At 38.7% G+C, this 22,085-nt stretch overlaps 1 protein-coding gene across 1 annotated transcript; it reads left to right on the forward strand.

Annotated features, from left to right (window-relative positions):
• The first annotated feature begins 3,117 nt into the window (after positions 1–3,117).
• Positions 3,118–21,481, forward strand: hat1 (histone acetyltransferase 1). Its single transcript, XM_078261874.1, has 11 exons — positions 3,118–3,199; positions 4,247–4,318; positions 4,441–4,516; positions 6,862–6,982; positions 14,244–14,420; positions 14,565–14,686; positions 15,269–15,373; positions 15,737–15,843; positions 16,427–16,578; positions 17,379–17,495; positions 20,837–21,481. The coding sequence occupies exons 1-11, from the start codon at positions 3,193–3,195 to the stop codon at positions 21,005–21,007; spliced, it is 1,227 nt and encodes a 408-aa protein (XP_078118000.1). The 5' UTR covers positions 3,118–3,192; the 3' UTR covers positions 21,008–21,481.
• The last annotated feature ends 604 nt before the right edge of the window (positions 21,482–22,085 follow it).

Consider the following 22,085-nt stretch of genomic DNA (forward strand, 5'->3'; position numbering starts at 1 on the left):
TGATCCTTTTTGTACCCGGATCTGGAAAAAAATTACTATTTGTATGGTTTCGCCCTCAGCCTATCACCACCAGCGTTCTTCTAGTTAATGCGACATGTGATTGGCCCACTACTGCACCAGCTACAACCCATACAGTCTGTGGTGTGGTGATGTTGAGCACGGTGTAGCCTATTTGATGGAGTTGCCAGTTCAGCTTGCATAGATGCCACCAAAACGTTCGAAAGTATAGCTGGGGAGGAGTGGTGGTGGCATTGTACGCAACTGCTTACATTCACATGATGGGTATTGAACGAAGTAGAAAAATAAGGTATCAAATTAAGTACTCTATTGGTATTGGTATCGGTATCACTTTAAGGGTACAGATATTGGTACTGGTATCGGTACTGGTATTGTGATTAAAAAAAAAATGGAACGATATCCAGCCCCTACCTGCATGTAACACATCCATGCGTCTGATCAAGCCAATTCAGACAAACAGCTCAAATTTATAGAAAAGTCTACCAGAGGATTGACTGCACCAAAACGGTTTTACACTACAACATTGTTTATTTACTTCCTCTTTTGTGTAATCTTCTAATTTCCTGCATTTGCAGAGAAAAAAAATCCAAACAGCTGTAGTTTAAAGTTCAGAGATCAAGCAGCATGTATTGCCTCCATGCAGACACAATTTGTTGCCTAAGGATTGTAAAATGTATGGTATTGTTCAGGAAAGGGATAATCTAGTGCTGTCAGTGTAGTAGAGGTGAAATTACAGTGGCTTAGACATGACTGGGTAGGTCATTCACTGGTGCACCTGGAGGACCAAATAGCTGATGATAGCAAAGCATTACCCAGGCTCAAAGGGATGTTCACTATTTCACTTTCCCCCAAAGAGTCAATTTCTGTTTATTTTATTAAGATATCACTGTAGTCTAATCAAACTAGTTTCTGAATGAAGAGTTTCTTTATTCTCACTAACTTTTTCAAATGAGGTGTGATTGTATCTAAATGTGTTGTTTATTGTACATTTGTATAACAATAGAAACTATATTGTAATTTCACTTGGTTTTTTAATTGCTATAAGGAAGAAAACACAACAAATCACTGCCCTGACTCAGCAAAAACAGATTTTCGCTATAGCTGTTGTCTGCTGCATCAAACCAACACAAAAAATGTAATTCTGTATTTTAAGCACCAAACTTAACTGTATCTTAACTATACATTTTTTTAAATGACTTGTCTTTCTATGACCACAATGTCCCTAGCCTAAAGGTTTATTTGTTGCCTAAACACGATAGCAAATTAATTATGGATTTTTGAGGCTGATACAGATATTTGAGAACTTTGAAGTATCCCTTAAATTTGGTTATAAAAGAATTTTGACCAAGATATCTAGGCTACTGAGTGACATTTTATAGTAATAAATAAATAAATAAATAAACTTATCAGTGCTCTCAAAACTTGAATCATGCTTTGTCTGGTCAGAGCAAAACTGGTTGGGCTCTAGAGCATCACCATAAAATCCTTTATGTTTGTATAATTTTCTATTTTATAATTGTATTTTGGTCTATTACATAGAGTAATGTAATTAGCTTTAACTATACCAATAATTTGCCTGAGTAATGACACTAAATGTAAGCTAGGCTTACATTTGTAAGGATGTATAACACAACTATTTAACAAACAACACAATATTTTTTATTTTGTTTTAATGAATGGGGGTAATTAGTGTATAAGGGGGCTATAATTTGACGTGTTGGTGTTAGCCTACCATTCTTTCTTTGTCTGAATCATGTTAGCAAATCAATTAAAGAATTCCAAGATACCCCTGTTTAATCTATTTAAAAATGTTTACATTTCAGTGTGTATTTCAGAAAACAAAGTGGGTTGATGACTAATTGCTAACAGTGGTGATAACCTAATCGATTACTAATGTTAAGTCATATATTAAGCCAAAATACCAAAACATTCAATTTGCTACTTCTCCATGTTATGTAGCTCTAGGCCTAATAGTTTTTGGCATGTCTACTGCGGTTTATTGTAAATTATCGGCCAACATGTAGGCCTTGCAAGACAATATATTTGCAGTGAGTACATTTTGGCTTGTAGGCCTATATCGGCCTGGACGCGTTGTCAGTCTGAGGCTAGCTCTAGAAGATATCACTTTGGGCTGAATTGTTTTTCTGGTCTTAAAGACAAAACAGCTAGCTAAGCTAATTGATTAAGCTAGTCAAAAAGAACAGCTAACTTATGTTAACTCAATTTGTTTGTTGCTCTGTTTGTCAATATTTCAAAGCTTTTATTCTTATTCTTTTTCCTCACTTCTATCATCATCACACATCGAAATCTCCAGTCCACAGCGCCACACCGTAGCACACTCCTTCCACTACAAATCTTCGACGTCAATACATTTTTAAATTTGTTGACATAGATGTTAAATACACTTTTTGTGGAGCTGAGACGGAAACTGTCACTTCCCGCTTCATGTGTTTTGGAGAGACATAGAGAAATGTGTTTATAAGTAGCCTAGACTGGACACTATAACAATTATGCCTAATTAATACTTATTTGAATGAAGTACCTTTGAGTTACATGACAAATCGTATACTTGTAGTTGGTAAATTGGACATTTAAGTCCTTCACTACAGTCATCGGTCCTTCCCAAATTTGTACATCGATACATTAACCCTTATGACACAAAAAGTGAATACAACGCAAACTGTTATATTTTAAAGAATTACTTTCTGTAGCCCCTAAGTAAGTTATATTGACTTATTTATGTCTTTGTTTATTTATTATGTTTAGATATGTTCATAGATGATTTATATTTACTTTTTCATACATCATTTGATTGATATGTAGTTTTTTACACACTGGAATATTTAGACCTTTAGTAGGATAAGAATGTCCATGACCTGCTGAATGTCTGTCTGTTCACAAAGTTTAATAAATATCAAAAAAGGCTGCAGCCCTCATTTCTGTTTGTAAAATGGTAGTTTTAACGTATTTAATACTTCTTTGTTCAAAAGTACCAGTTTTGTTCACGTTTTGTGTAGCAAAGTCACAATTATAACCACTACAGTCGTTTGAGCGCGTTTGAGCCGTTAACAAAAAAAACTACATCCTGTTTCCACGGAAACACAAGGACCCGGAAGTCGCCCTGATTCCGCGCGTCTTTTGGGACAACACAGCTCCGCACAACAGTGTGTAGAAATGGCGGGTAAGTGGCTAAACGTTTTCATGCTTTAATACTGCTGTCTTCGTTTTAGCGTTGACCCCGCTTAACGCTCGCTGGAGTTGTAAACTGGCTTGTCATCAGTTCATAACATAGCTAGCTTAGCTAACGTTACATTGCAAAGCAGCAGTGGGGGCCTGCCTGCTAACGTTGCTAGCATGCTATCAGGCTGTCAAAGCATAGTGTTTGTGTGTTTATAGAACGTCAGTGTATGGATGGATAGATGCTGGCATTACGTTACTTACGTTCGCTTTGATGCCTTTTCTCACATAACTTACTCCTTAATTTTAAAAGGATCACTGGTAGTCCATCCTTGTAACGTAGAGTAGCTAAAATTGGCAGAACACAGGATCTAGCTAACGTTATACTTTTGCACGCCATTATGACCGCAACACCTTATGTTAAGTTACTCCATGCATGGAGTAACTTAACCTAGAGTGCACAGATGAAGTGTAACTACAACTTGGGGTTACTGTCTATGGGTTAAGGGGGTTAAAGAGTCCACAAGTACTGTGACTGGTCAGCATGGGCTGCTTGTGTTTTCTCCTGCATATTTCCGATGACAGAATAATGTGTTGATAACATCAGGCATGAGTATCTCAGTCTTCTCCAGCAAAGACATTTCTAATATTGTTAAAATCAGTTTGAATCTACACACTCACATAATAATAATTTCCTATACCAGAGTAGCCTATTTATGGCACACGTGTCATCAAATGTCAACTGTGTCTTCCTCACTGTGTTTTATATTAATTATATCAGAATCTAAGTACAGTTGCATTTTCTGATAACATTTGTTGCAGAATGATCTCCTGCTAACTAAATGTTTGTGATGTCTTAAGCTGCTGCTTTAATTTGCTTTTCCTTTTAAGAAACCTGCACCACTGTTATTGTGCAGCAAGAAACACATTAATTCATTAAACTCTCAAGATGTAATGGAGAAGTACAGAATGGTTCTTTCGAAACAACTAATGTTTAAAAACTGACAAAAAAAACTATAATTATAACATTTGTGTTTGTGTGTTTCCTCAGGAGTAAATACTATGGAGAAGAAACTGGCTGAATACAAGTGTGACACAAATGAAGCTATATGCTTAAAGCTGGGTATGTTTATTTTTGCTTTTTTATGTTTTGTAAATTAATATTATAATATGTAGAGTGACAATGTTTTGTGGAATTAGCTTCTAATTTTTCACTTAAATTGGTTGAACCCTGTCTCCTCTCAGTTCGCTTTCCAGAGGATGTTGAAGATGATGGTACTACATTCCACCCTGAGTACAGCCACCAAAGTTATGGGGACGAGTGAGTATTTGTTGTCAAAACGTTTTTCGATTTGTCCTTTTTTTTTAATGATCACATAGCTTTCCCTGTGCAAAGAAGGAAATGCCTCATTTTACATTCATCCAAATATTATATTCACACATGTGAGCTGCTAGGTACATCCAGTTTAATTATTGGACTTTTAGCACACACCAGGAAGCAAAGTAGCTAATGTGCTTTGCCCAAGCCCACCTTCATGGTAGTTTTTGAAACTGTTTAAATTTGGCTGAAAAGAGTCGTGTAAAATGTGATAGCGGTGTAATGTCAGTTTACAATTCAGTTAAATACGTGATACATGACTCATAGTTCAATTCACACACAATACATACTTAAAAAGTTTGAATGAAAATAAGCTTTGACAGTAGAATAATTCATTCCTTAGGCGTAAAATATGAAATGGAAACAAAAGTTTTAATTTCAACTAATAAATAAACAATAGCAGATTTATTTAAGGTGCTGCATACTGAGCTGGTGAGGACGGTAGAGATGTTCCGATACTGCCTAAAAAACGCAGGTATCTTTATCGGGAAGTACTGGATTTTATGCACCGATCCGATACCACGTAATAAAGCCCTAAAGAAAATCTACGTTAAAGTAGTTTATTTATGTTCTTTTTCTGTTATAACTGACTGTCAATCTGGATAATAAAAGAAAGTTCTGTGGCATTCATTGTTCATGTTTCACAAAGAGTTTAACCTGAGCCAGACTGATAACAAAGATAGAAATAATATCACATCCATACAGGGATAGTAGTATACAGTTGTTAAAACATGATAAAATATATGACACACTGGTATCGGATCGGTACTCGGTGTCGGTCGATACGCAAGTTCAGGTATCAGAATCGGTATCGGGAAGCAAAAAATGGTATCGGACCATCTGTAGTGGACGGTGATATTACGCAACTGCAGCCCGGACGACTGTGTGCTGAGGGTCTGAGTGCCAAGCTGTACGCCTCCCAAGATTTTGTAACAACGCGAACACCATGTTGTAATGATTGGATACAGAAGAGAAGTCTGCTCTTGGAGCAGCTCTGACTGCAATCAGTATGAACGACCAGACGGTTCGCTGCGACCATGATACGCGCCAGAAGCATGACACCCGTTTAAGTGTGACCCGAATACTTAGAGTGAGAGTCAGACGCAGTCAGTCCACATAAAACACCCCGGGGCTACATTCACTTCCAGCTAACTTCATGGTCAACAATAAGGGCAATATAAATATAATTTTTTTGGGCTTTTCCGCCTTTAATGGACAGGACAGCTAGGTGAGAAAGGGGGGATAGAGGGGAAGACATGCAGGAAATCGTCACAGGTCAAACTCGAACCCTGGACCTCTGCGTCGAGGTATAAACCTCTATGTATATGTGCGCCTGCTCTGCCAACCTGGCCACTTACCTATCTATTTCAACCGAATATTCTCAGCAAAAAACACCGGATCTTGGTGAAGCAGGGGATTTCATTCAGTAACGTTACGGCTAGAAACCAGCTTCTCTGACCTTTTTTAAGCACCTTTCTTTCTCTGTAACCTGCTGAACCCATAGAGTATGTGCCATCATGTTTGTAATCCTCAGAGCAAGCCTGCCAACACTACAGATTTACAGAACTCATGTTTCACATATGCTTCAGCCTACTCGTGATTTTTTTCAGATGTGTTTTCTCAGCCCAGTTAAACCTGCCAATATCAGTTTCATAGTTAGTTTTGTAGAGGATGCAGGGAAGTTTAGTGTCAGGTATGGTAAAAACGTGTGAACATTAACAAAGGTCTGTCTTGCATGTTATTTTTGTCCCACAAAAACTGTAAAAAGAGTTGCATTATAACCCTAATGTGATGCACAAAGAGGCTTTGGTACTTACGACATTATTGGCAGTGACACCTGTGTCTGTGTGTAGGCTTACAGTAGCGTGTCGTTATGCTCTAAATTGCATTCCCAAATTAGTCAAAACTAGGATTGGTTATTTTTGCACTTGCTGCAATCAGCTCAAAGGGAACTCAGTAATTGGGGCATTAATTATTTCAGCAAGCGTAATTGCAAGTAAAGCTCAATCACACAGTTGCATAATGATGAAATCTATTTTGCCGTAAACTGCCAGTGATGTAGTGGTGAAAGAAACAATGCAACACGGTGAAAAAAGTGGCCAGACCTTCAGTAAGCATGTAAAACATTTTATTAAATAGGAATACTCAGATGTTTGTTATTGTCGCCCTAATATGAATATATCCTAGACTGCACACTAGATAAAAAGCTGTTCTGTTTACAAGTTAGTGTCCTATTCATAAAAAGTAACCTTGCTGATTTTTAATGATTCAATTCACTTTGTCTGCAGTGAGGTCGCTTTTGGATACAAAGGTCTTCAGATACAGCTTTTCTACACTGCTGGAAACCTGAGCACCCTCTTCAAAGTGAAATATTCCTCAAAAGTCACAGAGGCGTTTGATTGTGTGGAGGTAGGACATGCATTTCTAGCACCCTTAAATGTGACTATTAGTGCTGTGGCGGGATCACTGCTTACTATACAGCCATTTTCTTATTTAATGTTATTGTAATGAAGATGGTTAACCTTGTGGTGCTAACTGTCTACCACTAGGCCAACTAGTCTGGCAACTCGGGTGTTAAAATGGGCAGTTGGCAACAACACACAGGCCAAAACAAATACAGACATTCCGTCCTGGGGCCTGTTTCACAAAACCAAGATAAGGGATTAAGCCGGGATTTCCCCGTTATCCTGGATGAATTTAGCCTTGACTCGGTTTCACGAAAGTGGAGGCACATAAATCACCATGGAGATTTATTCTGTGCAGCTAGCCTGCTCCTGACCAGGCTAACAGCCAGGATGTATTTAAACCTGGAGCCTTTTCTGATCACCCAGCAGTGGTTTTACCCTATTGTTATCAGCCTGGATTACAATACAACAGGTGCATATTGCTGTTCCTTTAAGTACTGTTATTATTTAAAGTTGTGACCATTATTTTTTTTATTTTTTATAATTATTATTCATGTGACAGTCATTGTTACTGTTATATTGCTGTATGAAGACTGCTGTTCATATTGTTGTTAGAAGTTTGATGAATATATTATGGCGGCAGTTGAGATAATTAGAAAAGGCTGATACAATTTCAAATGTGTTTTAAATGAAGTCTGTTACTTGGGGCAATACATACAATGTTGTACATTTCTATAGTTGACCAATGCACCTTTAAATTATTTTAGTTGGGTCATTTTTTTAAAATTCTTTAACAATAACGATCATGTTTGTTCCGCTTCCATGTGCATTGTATTTGGCATTCTTAGCACACAATTTGTTTTGTCCAGTAAACTGGGACTATAATTTGGGAGGACTGTACAATTTAAAGAACATATCCTAATTGTACAATCCTCTCAAATTATAGTCTTAGTTTATTGGACCAGTAACTATCTAGTGATGTAGGCTACTGTACATTCATGTAACAACAGGGGGAGGACACCCCAATGGTTTTTGACCTTATATTTTGCTGGGGGGGAAATAACTGGTGAATATACTCTGTTCCATTCATGTTTACAGTGTGCATGGGATTTATCACTTAATTATCTTTATAGTTTCTAGATTTTAGAGTCCAATTACTTCAGTGGCTTTATTTTCTATGTCCATATATACAAGGGAGCAAGGCATATAATATGTAGAGAAGGAAACTCGTCCCCATAAAAAACAAATGCGAGAAAACGCGTGGCAGATAATAGCGGACAGACTGAATGATAGTCTAAAAATATACATTTATGTATAACTGTATAACTACTGCTCTTAACTGAAACCATTCAATGAGTCACTATCATTTGCAAAAACACACAGTTGTACACTTTGCATTAAAAGCGAGCAGTGGAAGTTAATATGACTTAGGAAATGTATGTTTTAGCCCATGAGAGAGAGGGAGAAACAGAGTGAAAGAGATATTTACGCATCATACTCTAGCGTTGTAGAAAATTGATCTTCATGGTAAATTTCCTGAGTAACATTATCTTCTGCTTACTTTTAAGGCAAAGAGTACAACTGTTAATTTGTGCAAATGATTAGTAGCCTAATCCTTGAATGGTATGATTATGACGGTTTCAATTCAGAGCAGTGCTCAGTTAATGTATATATTTAGGCTACTTACGCATTCAGTCGGTCCGTGATCGTCCGCTACGCTTTCTCTCGCTTTTTCTTTTTATACAAATAATGTGTTTCACGTCATCATACTTCCACAAGAAGCTGCTGCTCACTCTGTATAAAGTATGTACAATGCGTATTCTCCATTTTGGTATCAGTAAATCTGTGATCAACCTCGCGGTCTTTTGAGGAAAGCCGTGGACACGCATCTATCTGAATTACTTCATCCTGGCTCAACCTAGTCGCTCCTCCTCAGCCTGGCTTGGCCTTCGTGAAATGCACCAAGCCAGGATGCACAGATTAGACTAGGTCAAGCCTCGCCTTATCAGTTATCCTGGATTTATATATTCTGCTTTTGTGAAACAGGCCCCTGGAATGGAAATTTCAAAGGAGAAAATACTGGCTTTAGCATTGTTGTCAGACAAGATAGTATTTCAACTTAGCATGTTTCCTTAATATCTGATGACATATTGTGGTCATTTTTTATTAAATACAGTAAATATATTACATATTGGACCTTTAAACATGCACAATAGGGTTGGATGATTGTTTCTATTTTAATATTGTCCAATCTTGGTTATTGGAGATCACTGATAGGCTATTCGACAGCCAGGGAGCGGCGGCATGACTCAGTGTCTGACTGAGCTTTGTAGTAATCAAAGCTGCAAGCAATACAGTTAAAATTACGTGAATAAACATTTATACATTTAAAATATATATATATATATATAAATAATAGCAATGTATTCTCTTTTCACACAAGCGCTCCCTTTCATAAGTCTGTGCTTGGTGCGACAATATCACAGCATCATGTTCCATTTAACATTAACTTATCTTTTAATATCATAATCCAAATCATATCCATAACGTTAACTACTCTTATGGAGCACAAAGCAAAGTTTTGGTGAGCATGCATATGAAGAACGGAGATGTGGGAGGTCAGAAACGAATGGAAAAGCGACAAATTCACTTGTCACTTGTACTGATTAACGGGGCTCTGCAGGTGGATATGCCGCTCCACCAGAAGCCATTTTCTCAAATAAACTCCAGACCATGTCCAGAGAATCGGGTCCGCACATTGTCCAGAGTTGCCCTTTCACACATGTAGTCTCGCTTAGGATTTAAAGTTCACTCGTCACGCTTGCTTTGTTAAAATGCCTTAATATCAGCGTAAAAAAACAATCGTCGATATATATGATCTGATCGCCAAGTGCTGTTAAATCATGAAGCTGGTACCAACTCAGTCTTTGTCAGGTGGTGATTGTGTGATATCACAAACTGGAAAACAAATTATTTTTTAGTTAAAGCCACATGACATGATGATGTGGTGCTGTTGAATTGTACTGCATTTAGGGCTGCACGATATTGGGAAAAAACTGACATTGATATTAATAATGCATGCATGTTGCTTCCTCTAAATTTCAGGTTGTGGTCGACTAGCAGAGCCTGCTTTGGTTGTTTGATGAATTGATCAATATTGATTGTGATTGGTGGTTGGCTGTGCATGCAGAGCCTGCATGTTACGCACTAGCAACAAACTGTGTATCCAAGAACACTTAAATTACGTTATATCAGACTGCTGTTGTAGATTAGTGTTACGTTTCCAGCGTCGCGGCTCCGAACCGTAATGTTAGTTGGGACAGAGCCATTGTTTCTTTAGGGTAACTGTATTAGCTTTAGTCTGGCTTGTAGCAGCTTTCTGCGGTGAAAAATGGCCGTGAGATGTCGTGATTACGTTGCATTAATCAGGTGATTTAGTTTGTCTTTGCAGCGAACATAAAAAAAACTGACTACTGTAGCTTCACTACCCATGGAAAAGCATGTGCATCACTTTGTCAGCTGCCGCTTACGGTACTTTTCTACTCACGGAGAGCCTCACTTCCCTTAACAAACCCCATTGGACTAACGTTATGTCACATACACATGTAGCCCACATGGCCACCTGTCTCAAAGGAGAAGGGTCGGCCGGTAAGCGATATTACGAATCCCACTATAGCCACGCCATGTCAATAGCATTTATTGGCCAGGCGTCCATGCTTACGCAAGGTAACGTAACCACATTTGTACAAGTCCTATCCCCTGACCAATCGCCTATCCTAACCTTAACCACTCGAGGTCAAATGCCTAACCCCAACCAATTGAGCTGCTTCGTAGGGCAGGTCTTGGCGTGGCCATAGTGGGATTCGTAAATTTGCGGCCAGTAACAATTGTGTAAAAGGAGAACGGTGAAAGTTTACTTTTTTATCAAGCAGCAAAGAAGTTGTAGCATCAACTTCGCAACGTCCTGCGATGTGACTATCGAATGAATGAAACAAAATATCGTGCAGTCCTAACTGCATTATAATGAATGTTTATAATATTTACATTTATTTCATTTATACATGTATTAACATTTATATCTATATGAATAGACAAAGTATTAGAATATTAATGTAAAGATTTGTTTTTACTTTGAAAAAGTAAAATCTTTTTCTGATGACCACTATGATTCAGCATTGTGAATCAGTAAAAAATGGAAACGAAATCTTTTGAGTGTAGTTGTGAAAATGCTAGTTTTAATATCCAGTGTCACATATGTGTGTTTTTGGTAAACTGACAGCGGGTGACGACCACAGTGAAAATGGAACAGGATTTTATTTTTATTTGTCAAAATGATTTGAAAAAACTCAACAGCGCATGAAAGTACAGCAATAGACGTCCTTTATAATCTGAAGTTTAGTAAATCAAACTGTAACTTTGACAGACCAATACAAACCTAACCTACCCCTATTGTGTGACCGCAGGATTGTGCGATCAATTATTCTTTACAGGGAGTAGATGAACCCATGGTAGTCTTTTTTTTTTTTCTTTTTTGTCTGCAGTTTTTGGTACCAGGATGTTGTTTCTTCACATACTAAAGTAACTTAGAGCCTCTGTGGGTGGTGACATTATTCTTGTAAGAGATCGCCTGTTTTGTTAGACTACATCTCAGCCCACTATAGCCCCCTGTGCCATTACACTAATCCTACTCCTCCCTGTCGGAGGAGAAGGGCTTTAAAAAGATTTTGTACGTGGGGTCTAACGTGAGGCATTGATTTTTAGAGGTTTGTGTGATTGAATCAGCAGGAGGAGTAATGTGACACGGTTGGATATCTTGTACATATATTTCCAGGAGCAAATTGTTGCTCAAGTCTTCAACAATTGAAATCGTTGAGGTTGAATATCTGTATACGGATCTTCAGTAGGTTTATGTGAGATTTTATATGTAATGATGAATGCATTAACTTTATTACTCTGCTAATGACTTGACAATGAGTTGTTATGTTCTTGTGAAAGTTAAACCGCTTAGTATGTAAAACATTCTGCCTTTTTTTTTTTAATTGCCGCACATAATAATTTACATATCAATAGCCGGTATTTGGACAAAATGGACAGTAAAGCGAAATGCTTTAATGTCCTGGTAGCTCCTTCTAGAAGACTTCACAAAAGGCCGCTGCCAGCTTTGAATATTTCCTGAAGCTGTCAATGCGCACCAAACACGCAAAACGAATACAAGAATTAGCCAGGGCCCCTATTGAGGTCAGATGATTCAACTCTGGGACATCTGTCCTGTCTGGAAACAGCAGGGGCTCCCCCACTGGACAATGTGGCCTTTAACTGGTGGTAGTGGGATCAACTTATAAACTCGCCTGGATTTGTTGTTTTCTGTGGATGCACTCAAATTATAAATAACCCCATGCAACAGCAATGGTTCCTTCCGACAGGCATTCAACATAACTTTCATCTCTGGTATCTCCCAAATAACTGCCATGGCAACCAATTGACTGTTTATAAACCGTAAAGAGAGCCATTAGACTTTTTGGGAACATAGTTTGAAGCTGATATTCAAACTAAAATATGATGGCTGGCTTTACTGTGTGCCACTACTTTAGTGTTCAGCGTTGACCCCTGAGTGTTCACCTTGCTAAGGGTTTGAGTGCAGCTGGTGTAGAGGTAGAGAGTGAGGGGAGCAGCAGAGTTCAGGCTGCATCTGAAGAGCGTTTGTCTCTGAGTGCATGTGGACGGTCGGAGTGCGGTGCAGCTGGTGAGAGAAGAGAGCGGGAGGCAGAGATGGAGTTTATGCAGCTGCCACGTTGATACAAGACTCTCATCATCACATCACCTTGTCCCCTTTAAATCAGCCAAAAACACTGTACCGCTGGACCTCTCACAGAAAACACTGATTTTTAGTGCCAGGCCTTTTGTGCACATGGGCTGGAAACTGCTGAATGCTCGTAGTAGTTCTATGCCATTATTTCTATTACATTCTTAATCAATGTGGATGTCTAAATATGCTTTAACTTGAAAATTACAAAATACTTTACTTTACAAATAATTCTAAACTAGACTGCATATTTTGAATGTAGTATGGTCTTTGGAGTAGATTAAAGAGATGAAATAACACCAACACTACAAATTAGATAGTTTGTACTCCCTTTGTGATTATTGTTAGAAATCAAAGACATTAACAAAATGTTCTAAAGGTACTTTGTTAAGTTATATTCATGCCAAACTAAGGCATTTATTCTGGAAAGCTCTGCAATTTAGTGTCTAGTATGTAGGAGAGTGCTCGGGACAAAGGGACTTGTTTGTCCATGGCCTTTTAAGTATGGTCCTTTTCCTTAGAAATGTGGCTGAACAATTACAATGGTTAAGAGGCATTCAGCTGCAGGTGCATTACTTCCAGTTAGATATTAGCTGATGTCTGGGGGTGGGGGGAATTAGCAGTATGTTGTATTAGCCTTTTGTAGTGCATTTTGCTCAGACCTTCTTCATTTCCCAGTTTTCAATGCTGAGCAGCAAGGGTCTCTGTGCTGAAATAATGCCCATCACACATGTAAATGGTGTGAAAGGGCTGCTTAGCAAAGTGTTCTCATGTCAATCCTTGTGGAAATGGATACAATGCAAACATTACAGCTGAACTAACCACAGGTTGCACTGAGTAAAAAGTCCAAGGGTAGGGCCCCTTTGTCTCTGAGGCTCTTTGAAAAACGCAGGGGCAAATTCATTTGATTGGGTTCATTTGGCAGGATTAGAGGAGAGGCCTCTATTATGGATGCCCCAAAGGTTTGTTAAGTTGAGATCAATTCATACGATTTTATTTCCCAGTGAGAAGCAGAAATGCGTTTTATTGTGGCAACTTCATCACATATTCATGGTTTAACATAAGTAGTAAATGTACTGATTTAAGTGGTCTTTTCACCGGGGAGGGAGGGAGGGAGAGCGCCGCTGTCGTATCTGCTCAGCTGACAGTTTTAATTGCCTAATGGTTTTCTTTTTATTGGTACAAAATGTATGCCTCCAGTTTTATTGTATAGGATGTTTTGCACTTTTTCACCTCTTGCCCAATATTATATTTTTTCCCAAAAAAACTTTTTTTATGAACATACAATCTGTATACAAAACAAAAAGCATCTTTTTACATTTAAATACAATACCTCACATACCATACGTCTTTACGTATTTATGGAAATAAGTCTTAATAAGTCAACCCGTGCTAGATTTTCCTTTTTATCATCATGATCTGTTTGTTGCACAACTAAATTCATGCACATTGTGTCATCCAGCCGGATGATATCGAAGGGAAGATCCGGGAAATCGTTCCCGCTGGGTTCACCTGCAACACTGACGACTTCATCTCACTGCTGGAGAAGGAGGCCAATTTCAAGCCCTTCGGCACCCTGCTTCACACATACACAGTCCACAGCGAGGAGGCAGGAGAACTCACCTACCAGATTCACAAGGTACAGACATCACACTTACTGTCTCACCAAAGATTTTAATATCAGTTTCTAACTTTTTATAGTTGCTGTTGCATGATTTAATGGCAGGGAAGAGGTTTAACGCTCAGCCATATCAGACGTTTGTTTTTGCCTTTTTTGCCCCAGGCTGATATTACCTGCCCAGGATTCCATGAGTACCACGAGCGCCTGCAGACCTTCCTCATGTGGTTCATAGAGACTGCCAGTTTCATAGATGCAGACGACGATCGTTGGGACTTCTTTCTTGTGTGAGTGCCCTCCTTAATTGACATCATACCCCCCTGCACCCTCCTCTACGCCCACCCCTAGCCTAAAGCCTTTATTGTGTCATTGAAAAACAAAGCCCCCCTTTGTGGCGCTTGTGACCAATTACCAGGCCAGTTTGATTATATTTCCTCCATAGGAGAATTGTTGATCAGGCAAGAGCTTCCTTTGTGCCGAAAGCCCTTTTCAAATTTTTCAGGGGCAAGAGCTGAATTGAATACTGTTGTCTTTTGAAACACTGAACAATGTCTTAACAGTAAAAAGAGCCTCTGCCAGTGTTTTCTTTACCCTGGCAACTATTAATACCGACAATGGGGAAAATGGACTGAAGTGATTTTGAGGAGCTCAGTCCCTCCTCCAACCCCTTCTCTTCCTCTAAGTTGCAGTACTCCAATTAAGTGCATAATGTATTCAGGTTGTAGCAGGTGTACCAATCGGGGCCTGGCTGCTCTAACATGCTGACGTCTGTGGGGTGAAGGGTGGGCACGAGAACAGAGGGGCTAAAATGGACACTGCATGGGAGTGTGCCTGTAATTGACCTGTTTGCCTTTGTGTTTCATCTGCAGATTTGAAAAGTACAATAAAGATGGGGAGACTCTCTATGCAACTGTTGGCTACATGACAGTTTATAATTACTACGTGTACCCAGACAAAACCCGACCACGTGTAAGGTAATTGCTGGGGCAGCACGTGCCTTCCCATTCTTTTGTATGAAAAAGGAGTGGAAAATTATACATTTCTTTATCCTCTTCCCAAAGAACCCAAATTACTGGCTTATATAGCCAACCATTCAACCAGATTTTGTTTCATTACCAAACCGGGGTGATTTGTATCTGAAAACAACTTTATAGATAAGCTTTTGATGTGATTTGATTTGTTGCATTGATGGATCAGGATAACAATCTATTATATCTTGCTTTGACTCAGAATTACCACTCAGATGCCACATAAATTTGTTTTGTGACTAATTTTGAACAAGCCTGTTTCCTCACTGGCTCTATGTTTGCATGTATGTCTGCCCTTTAACTAAACAGCCAAATGTTGATCCTGCCTCCGTTCCAAGGAGAAGGCCATGGAGCTCAGCTTCTGGAAGCAGTTCACAGATTTTACTGCAGCCTGCCCAAAGTGCAAGACATCACAGGTGAGCATCTTGGTTTTAGTTTTTTTTAAACAGCATGTATGTTCATTATACTGTGTTGAAGAAGGCGTGGGTAAACATTTAATCTGAGTGAGAACCTTAATGTCTCCCACAAACAGTTTAAATGATTTTTCTCTGCACTTGGTGGATCCAGGGGTTGAGTTAATTTAGAGGGCTGGAATGTATACCAGAATGTGCTACAGCTTTATTCAAACTAGTTGGATTGAAATAGTTTCTTTGCATGGACCCAGAGGATGAATACTAAAGAGGCATCCTTTGAGAGAGGAATCCCTTTCAAGAAAGAACTTAACATTTAGCAGTTGAATAGGCAGTACGTTCCTGCCTGTTTGTTTGGCCTCAAGTAATATTTATTCATTGTTGTTTGTAAGTAGCTTCTTGAAAATGTTTTTAAAAGATTTGAAATATTTCAGTTTTTGCCTTTTTTGTGTCGACTCAAAAATCCTTCACCTGCTCCTCCAATTTAATACGCTGACCTCAATATTAACAGTGTTGAATCAAGCTATGTTTGTCAGGTTTATTGCAAACTGTTAACTGATTTTAATTGTGTGATGGTGTTTGTTATCAGCTGAAGATCCCTCTGAGAGCTACGTGAAGCTGAGAGACTATGTGCTGGTCAAGCTTTGTCAAGGCCTGCCGTCCTTCGCTGTGGACAAGCTGCCCCTCGGCTTCTCAGCTGACATGGCCAAAGAGGCACAAGACAAGTTGAAAATTAACAAGGTGTTGTATGAGGCTGCAACCAATGATTATTTTTTTTCTGTGTTCAATAAATAGTTTTTTTTCTAAAATGTTAAAAAAAGTAGAAAAACGCCATCACAATTTTGTAAAACCCCAAGGCGACACCTTCATATTTTGTGTTTTCCCCGGACAGCAGTCCAAAAGCCCAAAATATTCATTGTACAGTGATTATAAAACAGAAAAGCAGAAAATCGTCACATTTAAGATGTTGGAAGCAGATTATGTTTGGCATGCTTGATAAATGACTCAAACAATTATGGATTATCAAAATTGTTGCCAGTCAACTAATCCATTAATTGACCATTAATCCAAATCGTGCTCTATAAAGTATGTATGCGCAGCAATAAGACCCTAGCTTTAATCTTCAGTACGGGTGATGTTTGTGTAACTCAGTTTTACCAAAAAGTCAAGATTCATTTTAAGGTCACAATTTATAAAAGAACACATATTCCTTGTTCCAACTTGTATTGTCTCTTCCACATTATTAAACCTTATCTTTAATACTGTAAACAGTGCATTTGATTCTATATTGGTTCATGTCACTGGTCATCATAGTGTGGAATCTGTGATGTAAATGCACTAACTGGTGGCTTTGCTTGAGAAGACTTTTTACTCTCCTTGGAATAGATAACTAGAGGCCTGATTTATCATAAGCCCTGAATAGCTTATGACTTCCTGTAGCCATTGTGCTGCAAAGTGTGTTAGGCTCCCGATGAGGCACACTGGTGCTTTGTACGTTTTAAGAATAATTAAATCATTTTAATTATTGACTTTTTCTACAGAAACATGCCAGGCGAGTGTATGAAATTCTGCGCCTGAGAGCAACAGACATGAGTGATGAAGACAAAGCAAGAGAGTATCGTTTGGAGGTGAAGAAGAGGCTATTTGGACCATACAGGGTGAGGTTTTAATCATCACAGCTTCAGAGTGGTTTACATGCCAGTGTGGAGAGGGTCAACAAAAGTGCGTGCAGATGATGTTCTGATGAAGTGATTTCCTGATTTATTCAGAAATCAATCTGAATGTCTACTCTGTAACTTTCAAACAAGAATCCAGTGTGCAGTCTTCTACCTTTTGTTAGCATACCATTACAGCTGGTAAGTGTAGGAAGCAAAGTGGCCCATGTGTGGCATACACTTGATTGGTTTACAGCTCCGTATTGTCGCTGTTTATTGTATCACCTTTTAAAACAGTAGAAAAATTGATCTTCAGCCCCCTTTTCTGATAAGTGATAGATTACTAGTGCCTTATTGTTACAGCCACAATAGGGCGCACCAGGCGTCTGTGGTTTTGCTGCTGCTGGAGCTTTATTCTATTCAGGCACATGCCATTAGTCAGGATTTACATTTCTTTGGGATCAATTTTTTTTTTTTTTTTTTTTTTTTTTTTATCAAAGTGAGTTTGAAGCACTTTGTCAAAAAACTGGCTCTATTCACAGTTCTGTAGCTTTACTATTGCAGCGCTTTTAGAACCTCACCAGGAAACCAGCAATTTTGTAAAATCGCTTTTGTTATTTTCTTATGTTATTCTGGGCAAGTTTTATTTGAGTTTCAGAGATTTAGTGTAACACACTTAAGCCTGGTGAAGAGAATATCCTAAGCTTCTCTGATTATGTTTCACCAGACTTGACAGTGTGAAATACTGAGTAGATCTGTGTGCACCAACATTTGACACCCTACATCCTGTTTTCTTGTGACATTTTATGTTTGAGCTGCTCACTGAGACTTTGCATACCAGCCATTATAGAGTTTGCTGTCAGCAAGGTAACCACGTTTAAAAAGCAAGGCTGAATCTGACGTGGAAATGACTTATGTGGTGAAGCGGGAAGTAGGAATTCCTTAGGAGAGTGGCAAGGAAAGATCTGGTGGCCAGATGCACAGCGTTTTTCCTTCCCTGAGGAGATTTAGCATGTAGTTAGTTGAATGGCAGAAGCGGCTGCTCTGTGAATGTGAGGGGGATTATACATTTCTGCTCTTACCCTCAGCAACCACGTCTGCATGCATGTGCGTGCAGGATTTGTCAAGCAGCTGATTGCACTCAACTAAGTGAATGTGTAATTTGTCTGTCCATGTCCAGAACACCTTTCAGCATTCTGATTTCAATACAAATGTTAACACCACTGTCTAATAATGCCCTTTTCCAAGGGTACATAAACTGTTACCAATGGATTCATTAATTGTTAATAAATAAGTTATTAATGCTTTAAAGATCAGTAATTAGCCATTAATAACATTTAGTTGGCCTGGTACATTGCCTGGTCTATATCCTTATCTTGCATAACATATTTTGTCTTGTTTAATAAGGTCTTTAATTTAATATGCAGAAATTCCTTGAATCAGTCCTTCCAGAAAAATGCGGAGTTTTTTTGTGATTGTTGCGGGCAAAAATCCTTGATTATGCGGCACGTTTTCTTAAAAAATGCGATGGAATATGCGGGATATTTATGCAATTTTATGCGATGAAATTGCGGGAACTTGCAAAAACTGCGGTTTCATCATGGCTTCATCGCGGGGTTTGCAGCTTTTCGATGATGTTCTCGTCGCGTAATTACGTCACTTCATAACGTTCCCATGGCAACAGGGGAAAATGGCTGCTCTTGTGTGAAGTAAACGCAACATTTTTCTGCTATATATGTGACTTTTTTGCAACGAAAATGCAGGGATTATGAAATCATGCAAGCCCCGCATATTTTGCACGGAAATCAGCAATTTATGCGGCGAAAGCGCGGCGTATTTGAAAAAATGCGTCCCCCGCATAAATATGTGGACTTTGGCTGATTATGCATTGAATTATGCGATCGCATAATCACGTTTTTCTGGAGGGACTGCTTAATGGAATCTTTTTTATAGAAGGATAACACTGGTGATATTTCAATTTTCCCATAACCAGCTGCTTAAATAAAACTGGGTGACATATTCCTTCATTACAGTGAACATGTGTGAACTGCAGTCAATCCCACATACGCCCAATCTGCTTCTGAAAATACACTCCAACCACATAACGGTGTCGCTTAACAATGTAAACAATGGTAATACCACATAACCAGATATTATAACATGACAGACTTGTATCCATGATAAACACAAATCAAGTAAAACAACCCATTCTGTAATGATTTGAGACTTCATATTGTCCATTTGTAACTGGTGATCTGTCCTGTTAGATAATCAAAACACCTAAACAAGGTGTTCACATGCTGGCTGTTATCTATCCAGCCAAATAAGATCCAAAAGCAGAAGTTAGAGATCAGATCAGATACAAAATCCATTGGGAATGATGATTATTCCCACCATAAGCAAGCACTATGAACATGGTACAATATACATCAATCTCAGTTCTGACATTGTTTATTGTTAAAAAGATCCCCATTAGCTGTCACCAAAGTGGGACGAGCTAATCTTCCTGGGGTCCAACAAAAAGAAGAAGAAGAAGAAGAAGAAAAAAAAAATCATTTAACAATGATAATCTAAAAACAGTAAAACATTGTAGACGTCATTATAAAAATCATCAGAAATTATTCAGAATAAGTTATTACAGTATTATGTTCATTATTACATTCATACAGTAAATATGTCCATTCCCTATTCACAATTTTAAATGGTGCATTCTCAGATGGTACTTGAAAGAGACTTTGCTATTCATTTTACGTATATTCAGTGGGCAATTATTCCAGTGATTGATAGCACGATAAATAACTGTTCTCTTTAAAGCATTTGATTTTGGGTGCGGTAACATCATCTGGCCATCATCAGCTGACCTAGTCAAATGAGAATAAACCTGATCACACCTAGCGATTTGGTTATATAAGAAAACGGGTTGAGAGAAAAAGACAGTGTTTCTGAAAAATGTAGTTGTATTGAAAACCAGCCTGTTCTCTACCGTTAACCATGAGAGTCGACGGTGCATGCTGATAGTGTTTGTTCTTAAGGGCCAATGTAATACTAACCTGGCAGCTCTGTTTTGAGCAGTTTGTAATGTCTTTAGTTGACCTTTTAGATATAGATGACCATACAGGTGCACAATAATCCAGGTGACATAAAATTAAAGATTTAGCCACATGTCCCACGATGTGTGTAGGGGCATAAGAAAGACATTTCCTCACCATAGACATCTTACCTAAATGCTATGATTTACTGAATTACTAAGCAGGTTTGTGTCTTTTTAGAGGAAGTGGGTGAACTGATTTAACACCGTGTGTGTGTGTGTGTGTGTGTGTGTGTTTTTTATTAATTTTGTGCAGAAAAATCAGAGGGAGCTGACAAAGATGAGGAAGTGCCTGCGGCCGGAGGAGCTGGTGTCCCACATGGATCAGATGGACACTCAGACGCAGCACGAGGAGCTGGAGAAGAGTTATCAGGTTGTTGTGGAAGACTACAGGAGAATTATTGAGAGGATTGCGGCACAGGCCTGATCAGACTCTGAGATGCTGCTGGCCTGGAGCCCATCCATCTCAAAAATACAGGTGGTCTGCCCTGTCTGTACAAAGCCCACACCACCACAGACTTTAGCTGCAACCAAGAACAAACAAAATCACTGTTTTAATTAAAGAGTGTTACAGATGTATTGTGGCTGAGCCAGTGGATAGATTTCAGTGGAGAAGACCTGTCTGTTTCCCAGCTGATGTTGATGTTGATACAGTAGAGGAGAATGGTGCAGCTGGAGGGTTGAGACTTCCTGTTTGTCCCATGAGTTTAATCACAATTAAACAATTGTGTGAGATTAACTGAAGTAATATTTCACAGGTGATAGGAGGTCCACTACCCTGCAGAAAAACCCTGCTTCTTCTCCATAGTAGACATTTTCTAAAGATCTTTTGTCAAAACAATTCCATGTGTGTTTTGAAGCACTTCATACTGAAAATAAAAAAAAAACGTTTTGTATATTGCTCAAATGGTGTGGTTCTTATTGTAGATAAAAGCATACAAATGAGCAATTTGTGCCTTTTTTTTCATTTATGTTTTTTATTTGAACATTTTGACACTGTACAACCTAGCATTTTATAAAGTAATGTTAAAGCATGGATTTAATTTACGGAGGTATTTTGCTGGCGGTAACATAAGTTACAATTTGAGTTGCAAGGCAGAGTGGTGATCCTGACCTGCGGGATAGCCCTCATGCTTGTTGAGGTAAATGTAGAAAAGTTCAGTCGTAAGGTTAGTAGGCTATATCCACCAGTCAGAAACACACATGTATTAATTTCCAAATAGGCATATTAATCGCCGGCAGCCCTCTGCAAAGACATGCTTGACTTGATGAGAGCCGAAGCCCCGTCCCCACAGATGCACACAAGCCGCTGTTTTTTTCTCTCAACCTTTATTGAGCGGCCGCTTAGTTTCATTCATATTTACTAATAGTCAACGCTGTCCAAACTGCTCCAGATTCCAAACGCCAAGTTCATTGGGTACCCAGCAATACACCTGCCAAGTATGAGATGGATTGGACCAAAAGTTCTCGAGATATTTAAAAGACAACACACACACACACACACA

This window comes from Sander vitreus, chromosome 11, assembly GCF_031162955.1.
Source record: "Sander vitreus isolate 19-12246 chromosome 11, sanVit1, whole genome shotgun sequence".
NCBI classification, from domain to species: domain Eukaryota; kingdom Metazoa; phylum Chordata; class Actinopteri; order Perciformes; family Percidae; genus Sander; species Sander vitreus.